Source organism: Sapajus apella, unplaced genomic scaffold, assembly GCF_009761245.1.
Source record: "Sapajus apella isolate SASKATOON/1434 unplaced genomic scaffold, GSC_monkey_1.0 scaffold65, whole genome shotgun sequence".
NCBI lineage: Eukaryota > Metazoa > Chordata > Mammalia > Primates > Cebidae > Sapajus > Sapajus apella.
Genome location: NW_022437005.1, coordinates 11450806 through 11471229, shown reverse-complemented (window position 1 = coordinate 11471229; position 20424 = coordinate 11450806). Strand labels below are relative to the sequence as shown.

At 54.1% G+C, this 20424-nt stretch overlaps 1 protein-coding gene across 1 annotated transcript in view; it reads left to right on the top strand.

Annotated features, from left to right (window-relative positions):
• The window catches only part of ACSS1 (acyl-CoA synthetase short chain family member 1), a 49024-nt gene that overhangs the window by 25878 nt on the left and 2722 nt on the right, over window positions 1-20424 (top strand). The window contains exons 3-13 of the mRNA XM_032248171.1: window positions 4110-4309; window positions 5245-5420; window positions 5796-5948; window positions 7212-7359; window positions 8572-8709; window positions 13603-13695; window positions 14766-14878; window positions 15177-15303; window positions 16016-16143; window positions 16271-16334; window positions 19937-20055. Of these exons, the coding sequence (XP_032104062.1) occupies window positions 4110-4309; window positions 5245-5420; window positions 5796-5948; window positions 7212-7359; window positions 8572-8709; window positions 13603-13695; window positions 14766-14878; window positions 15177-15303; window positions 16016-16143; window positions 16271-16334; window positions 19937-20055 (1459 nt within the window). The remainder of the gene's footprint in view (window positions 1-4109; window positions 4310-5244; window positions 5421-5795; window positions 5949-7211; window positions 7360-8571; window positions 8710-13602; window positions 13696-14765; window positions 14879-15176; window positions 15304-16015; window positions 16144-16270; window positions 16335-19936; window positions 20056-20424) is intronic.

Here is a 20424-nt window from a genome sequence, read left to right as displayed (position 1 = left end):
GTGAAACCCTGTCTCTACTAAAAATACAAAATTGGCCAGGCGTGACGGCACATGCCTGTAATCCCAGCTACTTGGGAGGCTGAGACAGGAGAATTACTTGAACCCGGGAGGCAGAGGTTTCAGTGAGCCGAGATCTCGCCATTGCACTCCAGCCTGGGAAACAAGAGCAAAACTCTGTCTCAGGAAAAAAAAAAAAAATCCATATGGTCTTAATTAACATGATTAAATATAGAATTGAGGTCAAGGGCCTGGGTATCCACATTCGGCTTTGGGCAGGCACCATGAGAATGTGGGGGTCCATTTGATAGTGTGGGGTGTCTACCGAGACACCCCCAAAACTTTGGTAGTTTGAGTGTGGTCATGGAGGGCTGGACCAGAGAACCTGACGGAGGAAAGCTTCAACGAAGATGAGGGGCAGGGAGTATTCAGGAATTTGAAGGGCTGTCATTGACAAATTAGATTTATTCTGGGCAGCTTTAAAAGACTAAGGGTAAGACTAAGGGGCAGCATTTGAAGAGCTGTAAATCTTGGTCCAATTTCTGGTAGACTGTTTCCCTATTAAAGTGACAGGGAGGTGGCCCCATGAGGTGAGCTCTGGCAGTGTGATGTTTAAGCAGAGGCTGGACTACTGTGGGGGGGAGTGTGGCTGTCAGATTTCAGAACCCCAGGGAGGCTGCACCACATGAAGTCCAAGGATCTTTTCCACTTAAAGGTTTATTTATGACTTTGGCAGAGAAAACAGGACAGGACAGAGCTCTGAGATTTACCTGGATCCAATGCTTTATCAGAAGCCTCTCCTCTAGACTCAGCAACAAAGTGTGGGACTCACCAGACCCAGCTGCAGCTCTTGGGCCCATGTTGAGGCCCCTCAATCCTCCAGGGAACCCGAGTCTCTAGACCCTCCCTGGAGGCTGTCGTTTGCCTGTCCAGCTCCAGTGACTGGGTGACTTCTGCTCCTAAAGGGAAGACGTCATGACTCTTCTTTCTGCCTCAGTCCTCCTCCCAATAGCCGATCTATCCAGAAAGTTCTTCCTGCTGCCCTTCTCTGCCACCCCCAGAGGTTGTACCACCAAGTCGAGCTGCTCAGTGCCCTGCACACCTTCACATGTGCCATCATTTCCACATTGTAGCTGTGCTCCTGGAGGACACTTTCCCTGTCAATTCCTTTCCCCAATGCAAACACCTCACTCACCCCGGAGGTGCCTGGAATGGGATTATTCACATGTTAGGAATTCACTGAAGTGAGTTACCTGATTTTTGTCATTTTAGAAAATGATTTCAAAGATTTGTGAGTTTTCGTCTTATGGGACAGAAAATACCTACTGAATGTTTGGCAGAGTTCCAAGTCATTCTTGCTTCTTATGAATACTTGTGACAGCTGTACAAGGTGGAGGGTGCTTGCTGTTTCTCAGATGGTCACGTGGCAGCTCAGAAAGGTAAGCCCCCATGCCTAGGCAGCTACTACAGAAATCTACCCGAGGCCTTTCTGTAGCGACAGTCCAATGTCCTTTCTTGGCTCCAGATTGCTGCCCTCCATCTACACAACAGGGACTGAATTTCATCACCATTGACTGGTGAGCATACATTCAAGCATTCATCTCTCCTAGTAGTGAGGCGTAAGCTCTCAGAACTATGAAAACGGAGTCTGGCCGAAGATGTTGAGTGACTCTTGAGCCGGTCGCAGGCAACCCCAGCCTCCTCCCTGGAGCAGCAGGAGGTTTCTGAGCCCTAGATTCTGTAGAGCTTGGTGTTGGGGGTTTTCCGGGAGAGTGTTCTGTCTTTTATCATAAACCTTGGCAAGGGGTGGGGGGCGGGGGCACCGCTGAATGGCGTCTTTGTCCTCCTTCTGAAAGCCTGAAGGAGAAAGATGACATCCTACAGAAGAGGCCGCTGGAGCCAGGCTGGGCCGGCGTGCTGGGCGCGGGGAGAACTGCGGGCTGGCCTTGCGATCTGGTTCTCACGCGGTCCAGTCTGCGGACGGCCTTGGGAAGAAACAAAGGCTCCTTGAGGCTGCTGCCCGAGCTGCGGACCGCTCGTTTTCATTCCGCAGTGGTTTCCCGGAATGTCGAGCTTCACTGTTCCTGGGAGCCCTTTCCTTGACTACCCTTTGAACAGACGGAAAGCTGTGCAGACACGCTGCCAGGGCCCTTGCGAGCCCGAGGAAGATCTGTTCTCCCGGACGCTGCAGAGCGCAGGGGTCGCCGGCTGGGGCCTGCCCCGCCCCCGAGGAGCGGCCTTGGCTTCCCCTCATTCTTCCTTCTGTGTTAGCTCTTTTTGTTGCAAATAATTAATTAAAACCAGTACATTAAGAGTGGGAAAGTGGTTAATGCAACTGCCAGGTCCAGATTCACAGGGATGAGGCGCCGAAGGAAAACCGTCTTGGGATCGCTTCTGCTTCCTCCACTTTCCGCTGCGCGCCCGGCAAGCGGGCGGCTCCCGAGAGCTCCCCGTTTCAGTATGGTTGACGGATCCCACCAGGTTGGCTCAGGTGTCACTGCCGAGACAGTCGCTTGCCCAGGGAGATGCCGTGCCCTGATTGGCGGGTGAACCTGGTGACAGGACCTAGAGTGGCCAGAGAGGAAGTGCACCCACGCCATGTAGACGTGGGCCACGTGGCAGAGGACACGGGGGCCGCGGGGATGCCCCTCACCCATCTTGTGTCCAGCACTTTCCCTTCCCCTCGTCCATGGTCCCCTAGCTTGGGGTGAAAGCCTGGCTGCTTGCTCTACTGGCCTGTGCTGTCTCGGGGCTGCAGGGAGATGTGGCAGCCCTGCATGCGGCCTGCCCTCCCTGTGGACTCACTGTGGCTTTACAGAGCTGGGGATCCGCCCTATCTGGGTCTGGGGCCCTGCCCACTGAGAAGGTTGCTTGGTGCCCCTGGCCTGTGTTGATTCAGAAATCTGGGACCTGTCGTTTCTCGACTAAATGTCTTATGAGATCAGTCTTTCTTTTGGAAGGCAACGTTTTCAGAAGTTTTGGAACCATAATGATCTATGCTTCAGACACTTGTGGTCCCTGAGAAACTGCTGCTGGAAAAGGGGATCCCCATCCAGATCCCAAGGGAGGGTTCTTGTATCTTGCCAGGAAGGAATCCAAGGCGAGGGGAAAGTGCAGCGAGAGCAGATAGTTTATTGAAAGCTACTCAGTTACATGGCAGGGCATCCTCAGCAAGAAGAGGAATGCCTTTGTTTTTTTTGTTTTTCTTATATAGAGGTCTTATCTATGTAAAAGCTAAGCTATGGTTCCCTGTGGGTAGGCTGACAAGATGACAACATTTATTACTTTGTTGATTGAAAGAAAGTTATCCTTGGCATTTCAGTGCCTAAGTACATCAAAGCATGCCTATAATCATCTGTGTTGGCTGCTTCGGTGGCTCACACCTGTAGTCCCAGCACTTTGGGACGCCGACATGGGTGGATCATGAGGTCAGGAGTTCAGGACCAGCCTGGCCAATATGGTGAAACTCCGTCTCTACTAAAAATACAAAAATTAGCTGGGGGTGGTGGGCGCCTGTAGTCCCAGCTACTCGGGAGGCTGAGGCAGGAGAATCGCTTGAACCCGGGCAGAGGAGGTTGCAGTGAGCTGAGATTGCATCACTGCACTCCAGCCTGGGTGACTGAGTGAGATTTTTTATCAAAAAAAAAAAAAAAAAAAAGTGTATGTGATGCAATATGTAATTGGACATCTGGACATTCTGTTTTTGTAAGAGTTTGTCTTTGCAGGTATTAAGCTGCTTCCTCATCTGCAAACATCTTATGACTGTGGCTCGTGACTGGCAAGGAATGTGCCTTGCTAGTTTTAAGATGGAATTAATTCTAAATGGTGTCCCTGTGCCTCCCCTGTGCTCCTGTTTGCCCTAAGTAGACTTAAGGAGAGCCTTATCACCCTAGCAGTGTGGCAGTGAATCTCTGCCAATAGCGATCTATAAGTGTTAAAAACTTTGCTTTTTCTGGAAAAGTGCTTTCTATGCAGTAAGTATTCAAGTGCTTGTCATCCTGGCACTGGGCTAGGTGTATACGACATACAATTTGCAGTGTTGTTCCACCCCAAATTGTTCTGTGTTTTGGCCCTCCTCCGTCTCTGATGGCTTTCTCTTTCCCGTGCTGCAGGGAACTGCTGGAGACCACATGCCGCCTGGCCAACACACTGAAGCGGTATGGAGTCCACCGTGGGGACCGTGTTGCCATCTACATGCCAGTGTCCCCATTGGCTGTGGCAGCAATGCTGGCCTGTGCCAGGATCGGAGCTGTCCACACAGTTGTCTTTGCTGGCTTCAGTGCGGAGTCCTTAGCTGGGAGGATCAACGATGGTGAGGAGGTGGGCCTCGGGAGGGAGGAACCCTGGAATTCCTTGAGCCTTGTTCCTGGGGGCCTGGTCATCAGTGTGGAGACCATCAAAGTGCAGATGTTAGTAAAATATCACACAGACAAATGACAGATGCTACTAGGGAGAGGCACATGGCTGAAGGAGAATTTGTTCTGTGGGCTGAGATCTAGGTTTAAAGGGAGAGGTCCAGGTGGAAGGAATGGCAGATGCACAGGCTGAGTGGGGGAGGAGTGCAGCATGAGGGCCTAGTGGAGGCAGGTGCCCTGCAGCGGGAGGGAAATGTGGAGGGTGAGATGAGGCTGGAGATGCACGGGGAAGGTCCCGCAGGTCAACAGCTGGAAGCCTTCTATCCTGAGGAGTGAAGGGGTGGACCGTCTTTGGGGATCCGGAGTCAGAAGAAGGGGGTGTGGCTTCTGATCTCTGGACAGTGAAGGCTCTTAGCCCACACAGGTCACTCTAGGCAGGGCCTGGCCACACAGGACACCTTCGGGCTTGGCCTCTGGTTGTCCACATTTCTCTGTCTCTGCCTCTCCGTGTTTCTCTGCCACCATGATTGCTGCAGGTGGTATGATGGCCCCTCTCCTGGGGTTCACTCCTCAGCAGACGGGAGAGAAAAGTGGAAGTCTGGTTGGGAAATTATCTTTATGGTGCTGACTCAAGGAGGAAGAGTTGAGTTTCAAAGTAATTTCTCTCTGGTTCCTTCCCCTTATCCTCAGAGCTGGGCAAAGACCTAGCGCTTCTTCATGGCACGCAAGGGCTGGACAGCAGGCAGCCCCTCACATTTTTCATTGGGTCTTTAACTCAAGATTGGACTGAGTCTGTCACACTCCTAGGCCTGGGATGTCCTGTGTGACTTAGAGCTATGAGGATCAAAGCGGAGAGGAGACTGATCAGAAATGTCTGTGTTGTCTCTGTTAGCCAAGTGCAAGGTGGTTATCACCTTCAACCAAGGACTCCGGGGTGGGCGTGTGGTGGAGCTGAAGAAAATAGTGGACCAGGCTGTGAAGCACTGCCCCACCGTGCAGCATGTCCTGGTGGCTCACAGGACAGACAGCAAGGTCCACATGGGGGATCTGGACGTCCCGCTGGAGCAGGTGGGTGACCTCGCTTTGCACAGTGTGAGGGGGAGAGTCATTATCAAGTTAGCTGGCTCTGAGGTGTCTCGGCTTGTGGTTCTCAATTTGGGTTCCCTAGAGGTGTCCAGGGTTCCTCTGTGGTATTTGATGAGCTTGACTACCAACTGGGAAGACAGAACTCCACCACCACAAGCATGTTGAAACACTTGCTGTAACACAAGTGATTGCACCACCCTTTTGTTTTGTGTCCTTTCCACATTTGGAATTGAACTTGGGCAGGTCAAAGCAGGTGAACTCCGAATCCCATGTGCCAAGTCCTGCCACGGAGGGGAAGTGCTACTCTCAGGGAGGCTGAGTGCCCTCGGCGGGCTGTTTCTTTCTTCTCCCTTGCAGGAAATGGCCAAGGAGGACCCTGTGTGCGCCCCAGAGAGCATGGGCAGTGAGGACATGCTCTTCATGCTGTATACCTCGGGGAGCACCGGGATGCCCAAGGGCGTCGTCCATACCCAGGCGGGCTACCTGCTTTATGCTGCCCTGACCCACAAGGTACAGGCCTGTGCAGGGTGGTGCTGGGCCCTTGGCAGGGCTCTGGGCAGGGGCAGGGCGGAAGTCCTCCTGCTGCAGAGCGAGGCCCGTAGGGATGAGAAGCCAGTGCTTCTTCCTGGCCTGTTTGGGGCAGGGCCCCTCGAGTCCCCCCCCACCCCATAGCTCCTCAGGACCCTGGCTGCCACAGGCCCCCACTGCCCTGTCTGGAAACTCCCGGAGAATCTGACCATGTAACTGCAGCAGCAGGACACTGGGGGCCGCTCACCCAAAGATTTTTAAAAGTTTTTTATTGGAACAGGTACAGAAAACCACTTAAATGTGTGGCTTAATGAATTATGAGGCAAATGCCACTTTGATCAAGAAATGGAACGTTGCCGGTTTCTCAGTAGCCCCTTCGAGGTCCATCTGGCCACAGCCCATTCCTCTATGTCCTGATGTGTCTCATGCCCCTGCCCTGTGTTTTTCTTCTGATAGTTTTGTGACCCAAATGTGTGTTCGTGGGGCTCACTGCAATCTGCCTCCTGGGTTCAATCGACCCTCCTGTCTCAGCTTCCTGAGTAGCTGGGATTACAGGCATGCGCCACCACACCCACCTAATATTTTTGTATTTTTAGTAGAGCCGGGGTTTTGGCATGTTGGCTAGGCTGGTTTCGAACACCTGACCTCAAGTGATCTGCCCGCCTTGGCCTCTCAAAGTGCTAGGATTACAGATGTGAGCCACTGTACCTGGCCTAAAATATTGTTGGTATGTCTTTTATATCGTTTTAAGCCGAGGCTCCCCCGTTTCCTTACACTTGGCCATTGTCGCGTCCGGCCATTTTTCTCTGGTGTCCTTTGGTCTGGGGCGTGCCCATTGTTCCTCCACCCTGTGTGTTTCCCGCACACAGGAGGCTGGATCCTCAGATGGGCTCAGGCTGCGGCCGGCTGCTGTGGAAGAATGGAGGGTTCAGAGGTCTGTCCTCTCATGCTCCTCAAAGCGGGTAGTGCTTGATGCCATTCTTGGCCTTGTGGCTTTTGTTTTTTGCAATTTTTAAGGGATTTTAAGAATTGTGGCGTAAGGTAATGCAGAAAAGGCATCCATGCATTAAACATACAACTAGATGGCTCTGCAGTGCCCCGCCTGTCCTGCTGCTGGAGGCATGTGAGGAGCCAGCCGCCTCTCACAGTTACGGACTGCAGCGCACGCACGGCTGTTTCCTCGTGACGTGGCGAACGTGGTGGGGCGGGGGACAAGCTCCTGATGCTCCCTTCCTGTCTCTGCAGTTTGTGTTCGACCACCAGCCGGGCGACATCTTCGGCTGTGTGGCCGACATCGGCTGGATTACAGGACACAGCTACGTGGTGTATGGGCCTCTCTGCAACGGTGCCACCAGCGTCCTTTTTGAGAGCACTCCAGTTTACCCCAATGCTGGTAAGGATGGTGAACCCTGTTTGACACCCCTAGTGGTGTCAGGGGAGGGAGCCCGAGGCTCAAGGCTTGCAGAGAGGTTCATGGAAGGGCGATGCCCAGGCTCTGGTGAGGGTATGGCTCTCGCAGTCCTGCTGTCGAGATGCCTGGTGGGGCCAGGCACTGGGTCTTCAGGAAGAGCCGATGGGCAGCAGCAGGAAGTGTGACTTGGCACCGGAGGACATCTCCAGGCCCCCACTCCAGCACTCCTGCCCTCTGCCTTACACTGCCGGCCTCGGCCATCACTTTGGCATCTGTCTCACCTCTAGGCCACCTGCCCAGATCCAGCACTTTCTCGAAGCCAGGGCCAGCTGCCCACCTCTTCTGTTTCCCCAGCCCTGCCCCCTGAACCTTCAGGGCCATCCCTCAGACCATGTTATGCATGGCCTAGAACCATCTCCATTAAATTGAGATGACTTTGAGGACAAGGTGATGCCTGGCTCCCTTGGGCATCGTCCTCCCACACACCACAGCATCTCCAAATAACTTGCTTAATGTGAGCAGATCATGGTGGCTCTGCCCAGAGGCTGTGGCCCCAGCGTTCCATGGTGCTGACAGCTGTGTGCGTCATCACCTCCCATGCTCCATTCCTGCCTTCGGGGGCTGGGTGTGCTCAAGGAAGAAGTTACAGGGGCAAGTCCAGGGACTAAGTGCCATGGCCCAGGTGCCATCTCAGGCCCCCACTTCAGCTCCTGGAGGCTCAGTGTCCCATGTGGAGGGAATGGTGTGGTGGTGGGTTTACCGGAATCGGTGTGCATGCCACGCACGTGGGCCTGCTCCCTGGGACACATGAAGCAGCAGCTCTGCTGTCACCAGGAGAAGCACCAGTCTAGGGCCCATGTGAGTGTGACAGAGTGGAAGCTCTGTGTTAATGCTCCACAGATAATTAAATCCATGTAGTATCGCCTTGAACTGGGCCATCCCCCTCAGCCAGGTGAAGACTATTCCCGAATGTACCGCCCATGGATCTGGGGAGTGCTGGGAGGAGAGTGGCCCTTGGAGACCCATCCCATGGGTCTTCTTTCCGTCTTTCACTGGTGGGGGGAATCCCTTTTTATGGACATATGCATGTCTGCAAATGCCCAGCACTCAGGAAGTCTTGGCTGATCTCTAAGTTTAAAGTAGATTGTGTTTGGTGGGCTCTCCTGCTGACACTGAACTTGGGCCTTTCTGTAGGTCGGTATTGGGAGACAGTAGAGAGGTTAAAGATCAATCAGTTTTATGGCGCCCCAACAGCCATCCGGCTGCTACTGAAATACGGTGATGCCTGGGTGAAGAAGTATGATCGCTCCTCCCTGCGGACCCTGGGGTCAGGTGAGTGACCTGCCCGCAGCAGGGGAGGGTGTGCTTGCCCTAGACCCTCAGAGCCAATACGGTTCAGCAGGACATCAGTCATGAAGCTGCCCGGCTTTGTATGTGTGAAATTCATGCAACGCCAGACTGGTCCTGGTAGATAGCCCCTGTTGCCACCGTAAGCCCCTCCCCAGAGCTGGTAGCAGCAATGCCTGGGGAACAACATTCCAGACATTTTCTGTGCCATTGTTTCTGTACTCAATTTCTGTAGCTTAATCTTCCTGAGGAATACTTACCCACTTAACAAGTTAAGGGCCAAGTCATTCCTTTAGTGGGTGCATGGGGTCTAGCTGTATAACTTAGCTGGGTGTGGCGGCACAGGGTGAGGCGGGAGGGTTGCTTGAGCCCAGGAGTTTGAGGCTGCACTGAGCTGTGATTGCACCACTGCACGCCAGCCTGGTGACAGAGTGAGACTCAGTCTTTGAAACAATGGTAATAATAGTGACAGTGTAACTACGATGTGCTCAACACTGCCAGCCCTGCCCTGTTGTCGGGCCCTTTGATTGTCTCCAAGTCCGTGGAGTGGATACCATCCTGTACTTTTGCCCTGCTGTTACTGTAGACATTTCCAGGCAGAGTTCAAAGCTTAGGCCTACTGGTAATGTTGATGGATACTGCCAAGGCATGTGGAAATATTTTGGAAAGGTGACAGTAGTGTGATTTCGAAAGTACCGGGGGTGTTGTCCTTCCGGCTGGTGCTGGAAGGGACTGGTGCTGGTGACTGCTGTTCTCTCTCCTGTCCCTGCCCCATTTCTTGTCTGCCTTGACAGGTGTTGTCACATGTGATCAGCCAGCTGCTTGGTGTCCTTTCACTGAGGAAGCATGCAGGGCAGTGACCATGGAAGAGTGTCCCATTCTGCCACATGCATTGGGAAGGGAGTGCAGTGAGCGTGTGCTTCTGCTACTGCTGGGTGACCATGAGGCATGGAGGCATCTGGCCGCAGGCTAAGAGGCACTGCAGCTGGGGCTGTTTCCTGCAGAGCTCACCACTTGTTCCCAGATGTGAGATGGGGATGAGACCTACCTGTGGGGTGGTGAGGATGCCACAGAGGGTCAGATGTGAGCCTTACTGTAATGTTAGCATGGAGATAATTAATGGGGAGAGCTCCTGATGAATAGCAGGCATCCAATGACTCCTCCTCTTTTCCCTTATTTTCCCCTTAACAGTAAAAACCTGTTTCTAGGGCTTTCTAGATTAAAAAGCAGAAGGGTTTTGAATACTATTAATAAGAGCAAATATGTATTAAATGCCTTTATTTTCACATCAGTCCTGTGAGCAGATGTTGCTTCACATTAAAGAGGAGGAAGAGGAGGCACAGAGAGGTCAGAGAACCTGCCGGAGATCAGTCAGCCTGTGTTGAATCCAGCACCTGGTTCTAGAGTCAGCAAAACTCAATCTGCCCCCCGCTCCACCTGATTTTTGGGCTCTGTGCACCCACCCTATACCCCCAACGGGTTCCTCGGGTCCTGGATCCCTCTGCTTCCCTTCCTGTACTGTCCTCTCCACCTCTCAGAAAGAGTGTTGGGCTCCTTTCTAGATGGTGTATCTTAGTTTGCTTTGTCTATTGTAACAGAATACCCTGAGACTGGGTGATTTATAGTGAACAGAAATCTTGGCTCACATTTCTGGAGGCTGGAAAGTCCACATCAAGGTGCTGGCATCTGGTGAGGGCCTTCTTGCTGCATCATCCTATGGTGGAAGGCCAAAGAGAGGGGGAGAGAGAGCAGGAGGAGGCTGAGCTCACCCTTTTATAACAGCACCAATCCTGCTCATGAGGATACGACCTTCTTGGCATAATCACCTCATAAAAGTTCCACCTCATAATACTGTTACGATGGCAGTTACATTTCAACATGAGATTCGGAGGGGACAAACATTCAGACCATAGCAAGTGGTGAGATTGGGTGGTCTGTCTTGGCATGCTGGAGCTGGGCTTGAGAGGCCCGTGTGATTCTGACTGCCCTCCGCAGCTCAGGGGACCTGAGCTCCGCCCCTGTGCTCTGGGCCGTGTAATGCTTGGGGATTGAGAACACAGTGGGGTGGCCAGGGCCATAGAAACTGCCAGATTCTCTAGGTGTTGGCAGCAGGGCCACCTGAGTGGGCCCTAGGCGTCAGGTGGGGACAGGGCGTCAGGTGGGGACAGGGCTGAAGGGCAAGATTTGGTTTTCCAGAGACACTTGTGGGATTTGTCTGCTGAAGGAAGAGTCACAGAGTCCAGTGCCAAGGAGTACCACTCTGAGTGCATTTCGGGAAAGTGTGTGCTCTGGAAGCTGCATTAGAGTGGGATGCAGCTGCATTAGAGTGGGATGCAGCTGCATTAGAGTGGGATGCAGCTGCATTAGAGTGGGATGCAGCTGCATTAGAGTGGGATTTTAATAGTAGTATCCCAGCAGCCTCTGCCTCACCCAGGGGTCCCCTACAGACTTGGAACACCTCTGAGCCAGGGGGCCGGCCCCCAGCACAGGCTCAGCTGGGTTTTGTGTATTTAGCTGGTCTATAGGCACATTCCTATTCCCGTTACATAACCGGTTCCAGCTGCAGCGCTGTGGGAGGCCAGGTGCTAGCCACACGCCTCGCTGTTCTGTTCTCAGTATGCAACACTGGCAGGCGGCGTGGAGTCCTGTGATGTCTGGCACCTGGGGTTCCCAGCACCTGGGAGCATGCTGGGGGTCGGTGTGCTTCACACCTTGGCCAGGGCCGGCGCTGAGCTGGCATGCCTGCTGGTGCAATTCCACAGCCCAGACCCATCCCAGGCAGCTGGGATCAGCTTTCACGACATTTAGTCCATTGAGCCGTCAGAATCCCACTCACTCAAGACACTCCCCCCAGATTTGTATTTCTCAAAGCTTTTTTAAACTTTCAATTTCATAAGTAATACATGGATACGCTCTTATGAAAAGAAGAAATTGGAGCATGTAATTAAAACTGATATCCTTAGGCGCTGGCTGTGGTGGCACATGCCTGTGATCTCGGCCACTTGGGAGGCTACGGTGGGAGGATCCTTGAGCCCAGGAGGTCAAGGATACAGTGAGCCATGATCGTGCCACTGCACTCCAGCCTGGGCAACAGAGCGAGATCCTTGTCTCTTTAAAAAAAAAAAAAAAAAGGAAGAAAACGCTGAGGTCTTCCTTGATCTCTGCTCCAGGGGACCTTGTTGCTCCTGTGCCTCTGGCCCCGTATCCTCAGTTAACTTCCTGTACTGGACGCAGCTCTGTTAAATGATGTTTTCTTTAACATGGAAGTTACCACACTGTGCTATTATGCTGTAACGTTTCTCTGAAGATTGTAGAATCTGCATTGTTCCACATGGATCTGCCCTGCTGTGGGAGTTGCTCTGGCTCATGTGGTCAATCCCTCTGGCTGGGCGCAGGCTGTCACAGTCTCCCAGCGTGTCCACAAGTGCTGCGGGGTACCTCTCTGCCCTTGTGGATGTTCTGAGTGCAGGTGTGACACGCAAGACACCCAGCCACCCATGTGACCGGCACTGATCATGCAGCACAGCTGTGGGGGCCACTGCTGGGACAGGCCTTGGGCTGTGGGTGGTCCTGGAACCACCAGCATGAGATTATTTCAATGTTTTAGTGACAACACGTCTAGGCTGGCGAGTTCTGGCTGAGTGTGCAAATGTCATAAGGTAGACACAGAGTCCTAGGGCGTACGCGTATTGTTTTCCTTTCTATTGAGGTATAATCTATACCCAAGGGTACAGATATTAAGTGTTCAACTTGAGAGATGTTTACATGTATACGTGCTACAGAAATTCACAGTCCCAGAAGCCACCTTATGCCTCCTCCCAGTCACAGGAGTTACCTAAGCCATGACCACAGTGTGGCCTGCGCCACCACGGATGGATCTGGCTGCACTTGAAGCTCAGCTGGGTAGGATCACACAGCACATCCCTCCTTGCTCAGCACTGTGCCTCAGACTCGCCCGTGCTACTGTGGGCTGTGGTGGTTTGCCATCTTTGTTGCAGTGTGGCATTCCTCTGCAGGAGCGTGCCAAGCTGCATTTACCCACCTGCTCCTGAGGGACGTGTGTGGTTTCTGGCATGAGCAGGACTGCTGAGGACGCCCTTTACACAGCCACTTCTGGTGGCATCTGCAGTCATTTCTGTGGGGTGGATGTCAGGGATCGTGTTTTGAGGTAAAATGATAGACAAATGTTCAGCTATAGTAGGTTCTGCCCCAAACAGTTGCACAAAGTAGCTGTATTGGATGTATGGAGTTTTAAGTGTTAAGAGAAACATCCAGATTGCTCCCCAAAATTGCTGTACCAAACTACACTCCTATTTGTGTCCGCGGAATCCTGTTTTCCCCACGTTCTTGCCGGCTTTTTGATTTTCAAGCATCTCATGGTAAAAACCCCTCACTGTCACGTGCATTTCTTTGATGATCAGCAATATGATGTGTCCACTGCATTTTCAGGTCTCCTTGTATGGTCTTAAAAAAGAATTACAGAGCTGTTTTCTCCTCAAAAATCTCTTCCTTTGGCTGGGTGCAGTGGCTCACACCTGTAATTCCAGCACTTTGGGAGGCCAAGGCAGGCAGATCACCTGAGGTCAGGAGTTCGAGACCAGCCTGGCCAACATGGTGAAATCCCCACTCCACTAAAATACAAAAATTAGCCAGGTGTGGTGGTACACACCTGTAATCCCAGCTACGTGGGAGGCTGAGACAGGAGAATCACTTGAACCCTGGAGGCGGAGATTGCAGTGAGCCGAGATCGCGCCATTCCACAGAGCAAGACTATCTCAAAAAGCAAACAAGCAAACAAACAAACAAAAAGCCACTTCCTTTTGGCTTCGGGTTTATTTGCAGCCTGTTAACATCTTCTTCTTTCCTGTGTGGTTTCAGTGGGAGAGCCCATCAACTATGAGGCCTGGGAGTGGCTGCACAGGGTGGTGGGGGACAGCAGGTGCACGCTGGTGGACACTTGGTGGCAGACAGGTGAGGAGTCCTGGGGAACAGGTTCTGAGTCTGTAGGGTTGGGTGTGAGGCTGGGAACGGGGTCCGAGCTCTCAACACCAGGTGCGATGGAAGACGCATCAACGCCCGAGGCCACGGAAATCCTGGGGCCTGGAGTGAGGGAACCAGAGGTCGCCAGTCTGCTGTTTCCCAGCTGTGGGACCTGTGGTCACAACTTCCCTGAGCCTCGGTTTCCTCCTTTGTGAGGTGGGGGCGCCCCCCACAGGCCCGGGTGAGGATGAGCTGAGGTGACATAGCCGAGGCGTGCTGCCCAAGGCCTGGTGCGCACCCGGAGCACAGGGGCCGCGTCCCTTCCTAGCGCCCCTTTCTAAACATGGGAACATCTCATGAGACAGGCCCTATCTTCTAAGGGAGTGTGTCTAAATTTAAATTTTAGTGGGAAAACGAATTTTTCTGTGACATTTTGTTTGGATTTGTCCCCCCTTCTCTTGGGCATCTGACTTATTAGGATGCTTGCGGCAAGAGACCACCACAGATGTAATGAATCTAACTGTGTGACGCTCATCCTCAAAGAAGCCAGAAAATGAGACGTTCCCATGGGACAGTCCCAATCAGTCGGGAAAACCTGGGACAGAGATTCTCTAGCTGAGTCTCTGGCGCATTTCCCTGGTACAGGCTGGTAGAGGCAAGTGCCAGAGAAATAACGTGAGGGCAGGATTTGCGGGCACCTTTTTTTGTTGTTGGGCCCGTGTCAAATGGGCGCTGGCCCAGAAGCAATTCATTTTCCACGTCTTCATGTGTAAGTGGGTGGGCTCTGCCCTTCCCCACTTCAAGCAAGGGCCTGACATGGCGAGGGGGCCTGCAGCCGGCTGTGGGACACCAGAGCTCCTGGGGCTGAGGCCACCGTGGGGTCCCCTCTCATATCCACAGTGGAGGGCACCAGACCCACGTCTGGTTTGCCTCAAAGATCCTTGTGCCCCTGAGGTGTTTCCTTGCCCACAACAAGGACAGTCCCACCCGCCCCTGACGCGGGATGCACATGTCCCTGGGTCCGGGGACGATCACGCATTTCCTCCTTGTCCTCCCTGCAGAAACCGGTGGCATCTGTATCGCACCACGGCCCTCAGAAGAAGGGGCGGAAATCCTTCCAGGCATGGCAATGAGGCCTTTCTTTGGCATCGTCCCCGTCCTCATGGATGAGAAGGTGTGTATGGGCCTCCCCTGCATGGGAGCCACGTGCTCGCCCGCCCTTGGTCCCCGCCTGCCGAGCCCAGCTCCCTCCTGTGTGCCCAGGTCTGTACCTAGCGGGAGGCCGCTGACCTCACAGCGTGCACTGCAGCTGGTAGCGTGCACTGGGTATCGGCCACATGGGTAGTTTGGGGCCCTCCTCAGGGGGAGGGGAGAGCTATGGACAGCTCCTTTGAGGGCAGGGCTTGTCATTTCTCAGCATGCTTGTCACCCAGAGCCTGCCTTTCTCTCACACGCATGTCCTGGGTCTGCAGGGCAGCGCCATAGAGGGCGGCAGCGTCTCCGGGGCCCTGTGCATCTCCCAGGCCTGGCCGGGCATGGCCAGGACCATCTATGGCGACCACCAGCGGTTTGTGGACGCCTACTTCAAGGCCTACCCAGGTGAGCAGGCTGTCGGGGACCTTCTCATGCCTTTTCAGCTGACTGCTGGAATCCCAGCTCAGAACACATTTTTAATGGGATCTGAGTGCAGTGCAGCACGGTGGCCAGGAACAGGTGCTCCCGAGGCCTGAGTTTGACTCCAGCCCTGTCTCCCTTTGCAGCACCTCCCTGGCTCTCCTTATCTTTACAGTGGGAGTGAGTCCCCGCTCCGGGATGTCCTTGGGGCTACTTAGGTGTGAGCGTGCTGTCCTGCAGTGCAGCCAGGCCCATGGAGAGATCCTGTTAGCTGCTGGGACGGGAGAGTGGAGAAGCACCTTGGAAGACTGTCACCAAGGCTGGGAGTTTTCTTCCAGTTTCTTTTTATTTTTTTCCCAGTTTCCTTTTTGTCCTTGGATTGGAAACTTACAAGAACGCTCTCTCCCGTCTGTCTTGTCGGAACCAGTGATGTTCAGTCTCAAGCTTGCAAATGAGACTCAAGTGTTTTGGAGAAGCGTCCTGGGTGTGCTGCTTGTATGCCTTCTGCTCCCTAAAGTCTCCATGTCTTGGAGCTGCCTGCCTGTGCTCTAGAGCATGCAGAAGCATTGGAGTTGCAAGGAGGGCCGGTTGCTGGGACTTCGGCTGTGCGCTGGGCTGCAGGGCTTGTGCTTAGTGAGGCGAGGACGTGGGTTGTGGATCAGGGTTCCTGGTGCTGAATTTCCCTGCTGTGGTGCAGGTTATTACTTCACTGGAGATGGGGCTTACCGAACCGAGGGTGGCTATTACCAGATCACAGGGCGGATGGACGACGTCATCAACATCAGTGGCCACCGGCTGGGGACCGCAGAGATCGAGGACGCCATGGTGAGCGCAGGCTGGGCCTCCCCGCTGCACCTCCATGATGCCCCTGTGGGCCTCTGAGTTGGGGTGGGAGTCCCTGGCCCCAGTCACCTCTAGCACATTTTGCCTTTTTGTTCTCTGTTGTACACAGGCCGACCACCCTGCAGTGCCAGAAAGTGCTGTTATTGGCTACCCCCACGACATCAAAGGAGAAGGTGAGTGTCCTGGAGAAGAGCTCCTTCCTGGTTCCTGACCCCATGCCCATTACGGCACCTCTGTACGAGCAGCAGGCTCTGGAGAGTGGGGTGATAGGGGATACTGTGGGCCAAGCTGTTGGTGGCCTTCTCTCTCAGTGGAAACTGTAGGGGAAGAGGTCAGGTTTCTGAAACGCCCTGGCTCTGCTGTCCTCTCAGGACACGCTTCCACGGTGGCCCTGACCCGTTTGGCCTTGGCTGAGCTTGGGGAGTTTCCGCCTCTGTGCACGGTGTATCTGGTTGGGACACCGTCCAGCCCTGTTACAGAGAGTTTATGGGAAAATGTCCAGTCTTGTGTGTCCTCACGGGCTCGGTCAGAGTACTCGAGCCGGCTCTGTAGCCACCACGTGTGTGTGCCTGAAGCACGCAGGCTGTGTGCTGCACTGGGACTCGCTTTGGACGAATCTGACCTGTGGTTCCCATGGCACAGCGACATGCCAGGAATGCAGAATGAGGGACTAGAATGGTCTTCTTTACCAAGGCCACACTTTGTTTTGAGTCCACCAGCTTCTAGGTGGCTGGAACCGGGAAGGGGAGGGAGTACCTAGGTGTTGTAACCACCTGTCCTGGCGTGACCTGGACACACACTGACCCCATGCCAGGGCACTGCTGGGCAGACCGGCCTCCCCTGCCTTGTCCAGTGGCCTGGGTCAGGCTTGCCCTCCCACTGTGTTACAGTGTGTCCCAGATGTCACCTGCCTCCCTGCACTTCTGTGTGCCACGGTTCCATTACTTACTTAAATGCTTTCTTTAAATTGACCCACTGCAAAATTGAGAATTTATTTCAGTGCTTTACAAACAGCGTTTTCAGTTGCCATGGAAAGGGCCCCACCAGCTCTCTCTCACATCCCAGCTGATAAGGCTGGATCAGGTCACAGGGTGGATGGACGACGCCCTTACCAGCCTTCAGCTGCTAAGGCTGAAGCTGCTAATGTGAGAAAGAGCTGGTGGCGCCCTTGCCCAGCGACCTGTCCAGATGTGATCAGGATGGTCAGTGAGGTGGAGACAAGGGCAGTTCCTCAGGTGTGACTGGTGTAACTTAGAGCCCCCCTGAGGGTACCTCACTCTGGTAGGAGTCTGGACCCCTCCTCTGGGGAATCCTGAATTTCACATTTCTTGGCTGGGACTCCACAGGGCACTGGTATGTCCTGGGATTCGGAAGCCCCATCTGTGTCCAAGTCTCATGGCTGAGCCAGCACTTCCTGGGGCCATTGAAACGGGACTGTGACCACAGGCGTGGTCCACCGTGTCTGGGGCTCAGCAGCCCCTGGATTGAACCCCATAAAGCAAGTGCAAGATCGAGGGAAGGACAATGGAAAGTGACCTTTAGACAAATGTTTGGGCATCGCACTCACTGCCTGTCATAGGGCAGCCTAGCCTTACGTCGGTTGGGGTGGTGTTGGGGTGTGGTCTGCTGTGGATGCTGCTGCCCCGGGCGCGTGCTGTGTGCGTGGATGCTGCCGCCCTGGGCGCGTGCTGTGTGCGTGGATGCTGCCGCCCCGGGCGCCGTGCTGTGTGCGTGGATGCTGCCGCCCCGGGCGCCGTGCTGTGTGCGTGGATGCTGCCCCCAGCGCGTGCTGTGTGCGTGGATGCTGCCGCCCCGGGCGCGTGCTGTGTGCGTGGATGCTGCCCCCAGCGCGTGCTGTGTGTGTGGATGCTGCTGTCCCCGGTGCGTGCTGTGTGCGTGGATGCTGCTGCCCCTGGCGCGTGCTGTGTGCGTGGATGCTGCCCCCAGCGCGTGCTGTGTGCGTCGATGCTGCCGCCCCGGGCGCGTGCTGTGTGCGTGGATGCTGCCCTGGGCGCGTGCTGTGTGCGTGGAGCTGTTGCAAGTCTCACGTTGCCAGGCATCGTAGTGTCTGCCAGATGTGTGGAGAGAATTCGTGTATCATGCATGTGATGGTGTGCGTTTTCCTGATTCCTAATGAATTTGAGCATCCGTTCTGTGATTATGAAGAGCTGGCGAACAGCTCCTGGTTGGCTGTAAAGCTGCCCGTGTCGTCGTGTGTTTGTCCCCAGTCTCTTGGTTTGCACCAACGCTGAGAAAGGGCAGCCCTGGAGCTTGCCCGGGACACAGACCCAGCAAGCCTCTGGTGCTGCTGGCCGGGCCCTTGTCTCTCTTGTCACCAGTGTCCTCAGCCTTGCCTGCCTCCTCCTGGCTCTTAACTGGCTCCTCTACTCACGTAGGGGTTTCCTCCCTCCAGCTCCATCCTCAGAACTCAACAGTCCAGGACCACTTCTGATCCCATCTCAACGGCCAAGATGAGAAAAATGGTGTTCTTTCCCTCAAAGATCTCACAACCTAGTGGGGTGGCAACAGGGGGCTGACAGCTGTTCCCGCACAACATGTGCCATAAACTAGATTCATGGGTGGAGTCAGGAAAGGCTTCACAGAGCAGGAAGTGGCTGAATTGGGTCTTGAGGGATGAATAGGAGTTTGCCACATGGATCTGGGAAGGCCTTTCCGGCAAAGGCTGTAGGTCTTTACAGATCATAGCTTGTTCAGAAAACCATCCACTCATGCACTTAACAACCATGTGTTGAACACCCCCTGTATTCCAGACATGGCTGTAGATGCTGGGGACACAGCAGTGAGGGAGAGGGTCTCTGTCCCCATAGAGCTAGCATGCTGGAGGGGTCGGGAGTAGAGGGGAGAGACAGGCAAAAAGCAAGAAAGATGGTCACTGAGGCAACGACAGTCAGTTAGGTGCTACTTGTCAGGGGAAGATGGGTGAAGGTGGCAGGGGGCTGGGATGAGCAGTGGGAGAGCCGCGCATGTATAGAAGCTTCGTGGGAGAGACAGCACCTTACAGGCCAGCGGGGATGGGAAGGCTGTCAGGGATGGTGCCAGGGCGAGCAACTCCACTCAAATTAGATCCCTTGTCATAGTGTGAGCCCTTCCTGGACGTGCCAGAGTACTGAAGAACCAAACCTAGTCTTTACACTGCAATGTGGGCTGGCCAGTGCTGCCCAGCAGAACTCTCAGCTGCTCCATGTCTGTGCTGGTCAGGGCGGCAGCCTCTGGCTGTGCATGGTGCTGAATAGCACTTGAAGTGTGGCTCATGCAACTGAGGAGCTGCTGGTTTAATTGAACTGAAATAGCCACCCTGGCCCATGGCACCATGTTGCACACATGCCCCCAGTGGCTGGTGGTGCCCACTTGCTGTACATCTGTGCACCTTCTCATGGAAGTCCCCGGTCAGCCCACATTAGGGGTTATCTCACAGATGAGGACACAGAGAGGAGATCCCATGTCTCAGATCACACACAGTCAGTCGGCACCAGAGCTGAGATGCCAAGCTCTCAGCCACACGTGAGCACTCACCTGGAACATTTGTGGAGCAGTTAGAATCGCTGCCGCTTTTTGTGAAACTGAAGTGCATCTTTGGGTTTGCAACTAAAGATGTTGCAAACAATGTCACTCACATATGACAGCTGCTACGATGTCACTAATATACGATTCAAAAGCCCTTTGGATTTCTGGCAGCCTGTGCACAGCGCTCTGCCTCAGGAGCTGGCTTGTGGTCTAGTATTTAATACATCCCCAAACTTGGCTTTATTTTCAGCTGCCTTTGCCTTCATTGTGTTGAAAGATAGTGCGGGTGACGCAGATATGGTGGTGCAGGAGATCAAGTCCATGGTGGCCACTAAGATTGCCAAATATGCTGTGCCTGACGAGATCCTGGTGAGTGGGCCTCCCACGCAAGTGGGGCTGTGCTGCTGTGTGTCCCACAACTGTCAAGTGACAATGGTCTTTTAGGAGCATAGTACTTTTTTCCGATTTGCATCAAAATTGACACTAGCTATTTGGTTTTCCTGGGTGGTGGTGAGGATGGTGGGTCACTGTGCTGTCATAGAGGGAGGAGACAGGGCAGGAGATGTAGCTTCAAAAGCTCAGCCAGCTCTCCTGTCCAGGAGGTCGCCCAGGCAGGTTTCCACGCTCACCCAGCTCTCCTGTCCAGGAGGTCACCCAGGCAGGCTGCCACGCTCACCCAGCTCTCCTGTCAGGGAGGTCGCCCAGGCAGGCTTCCACGCTCACCCAGCTCACCTGTCC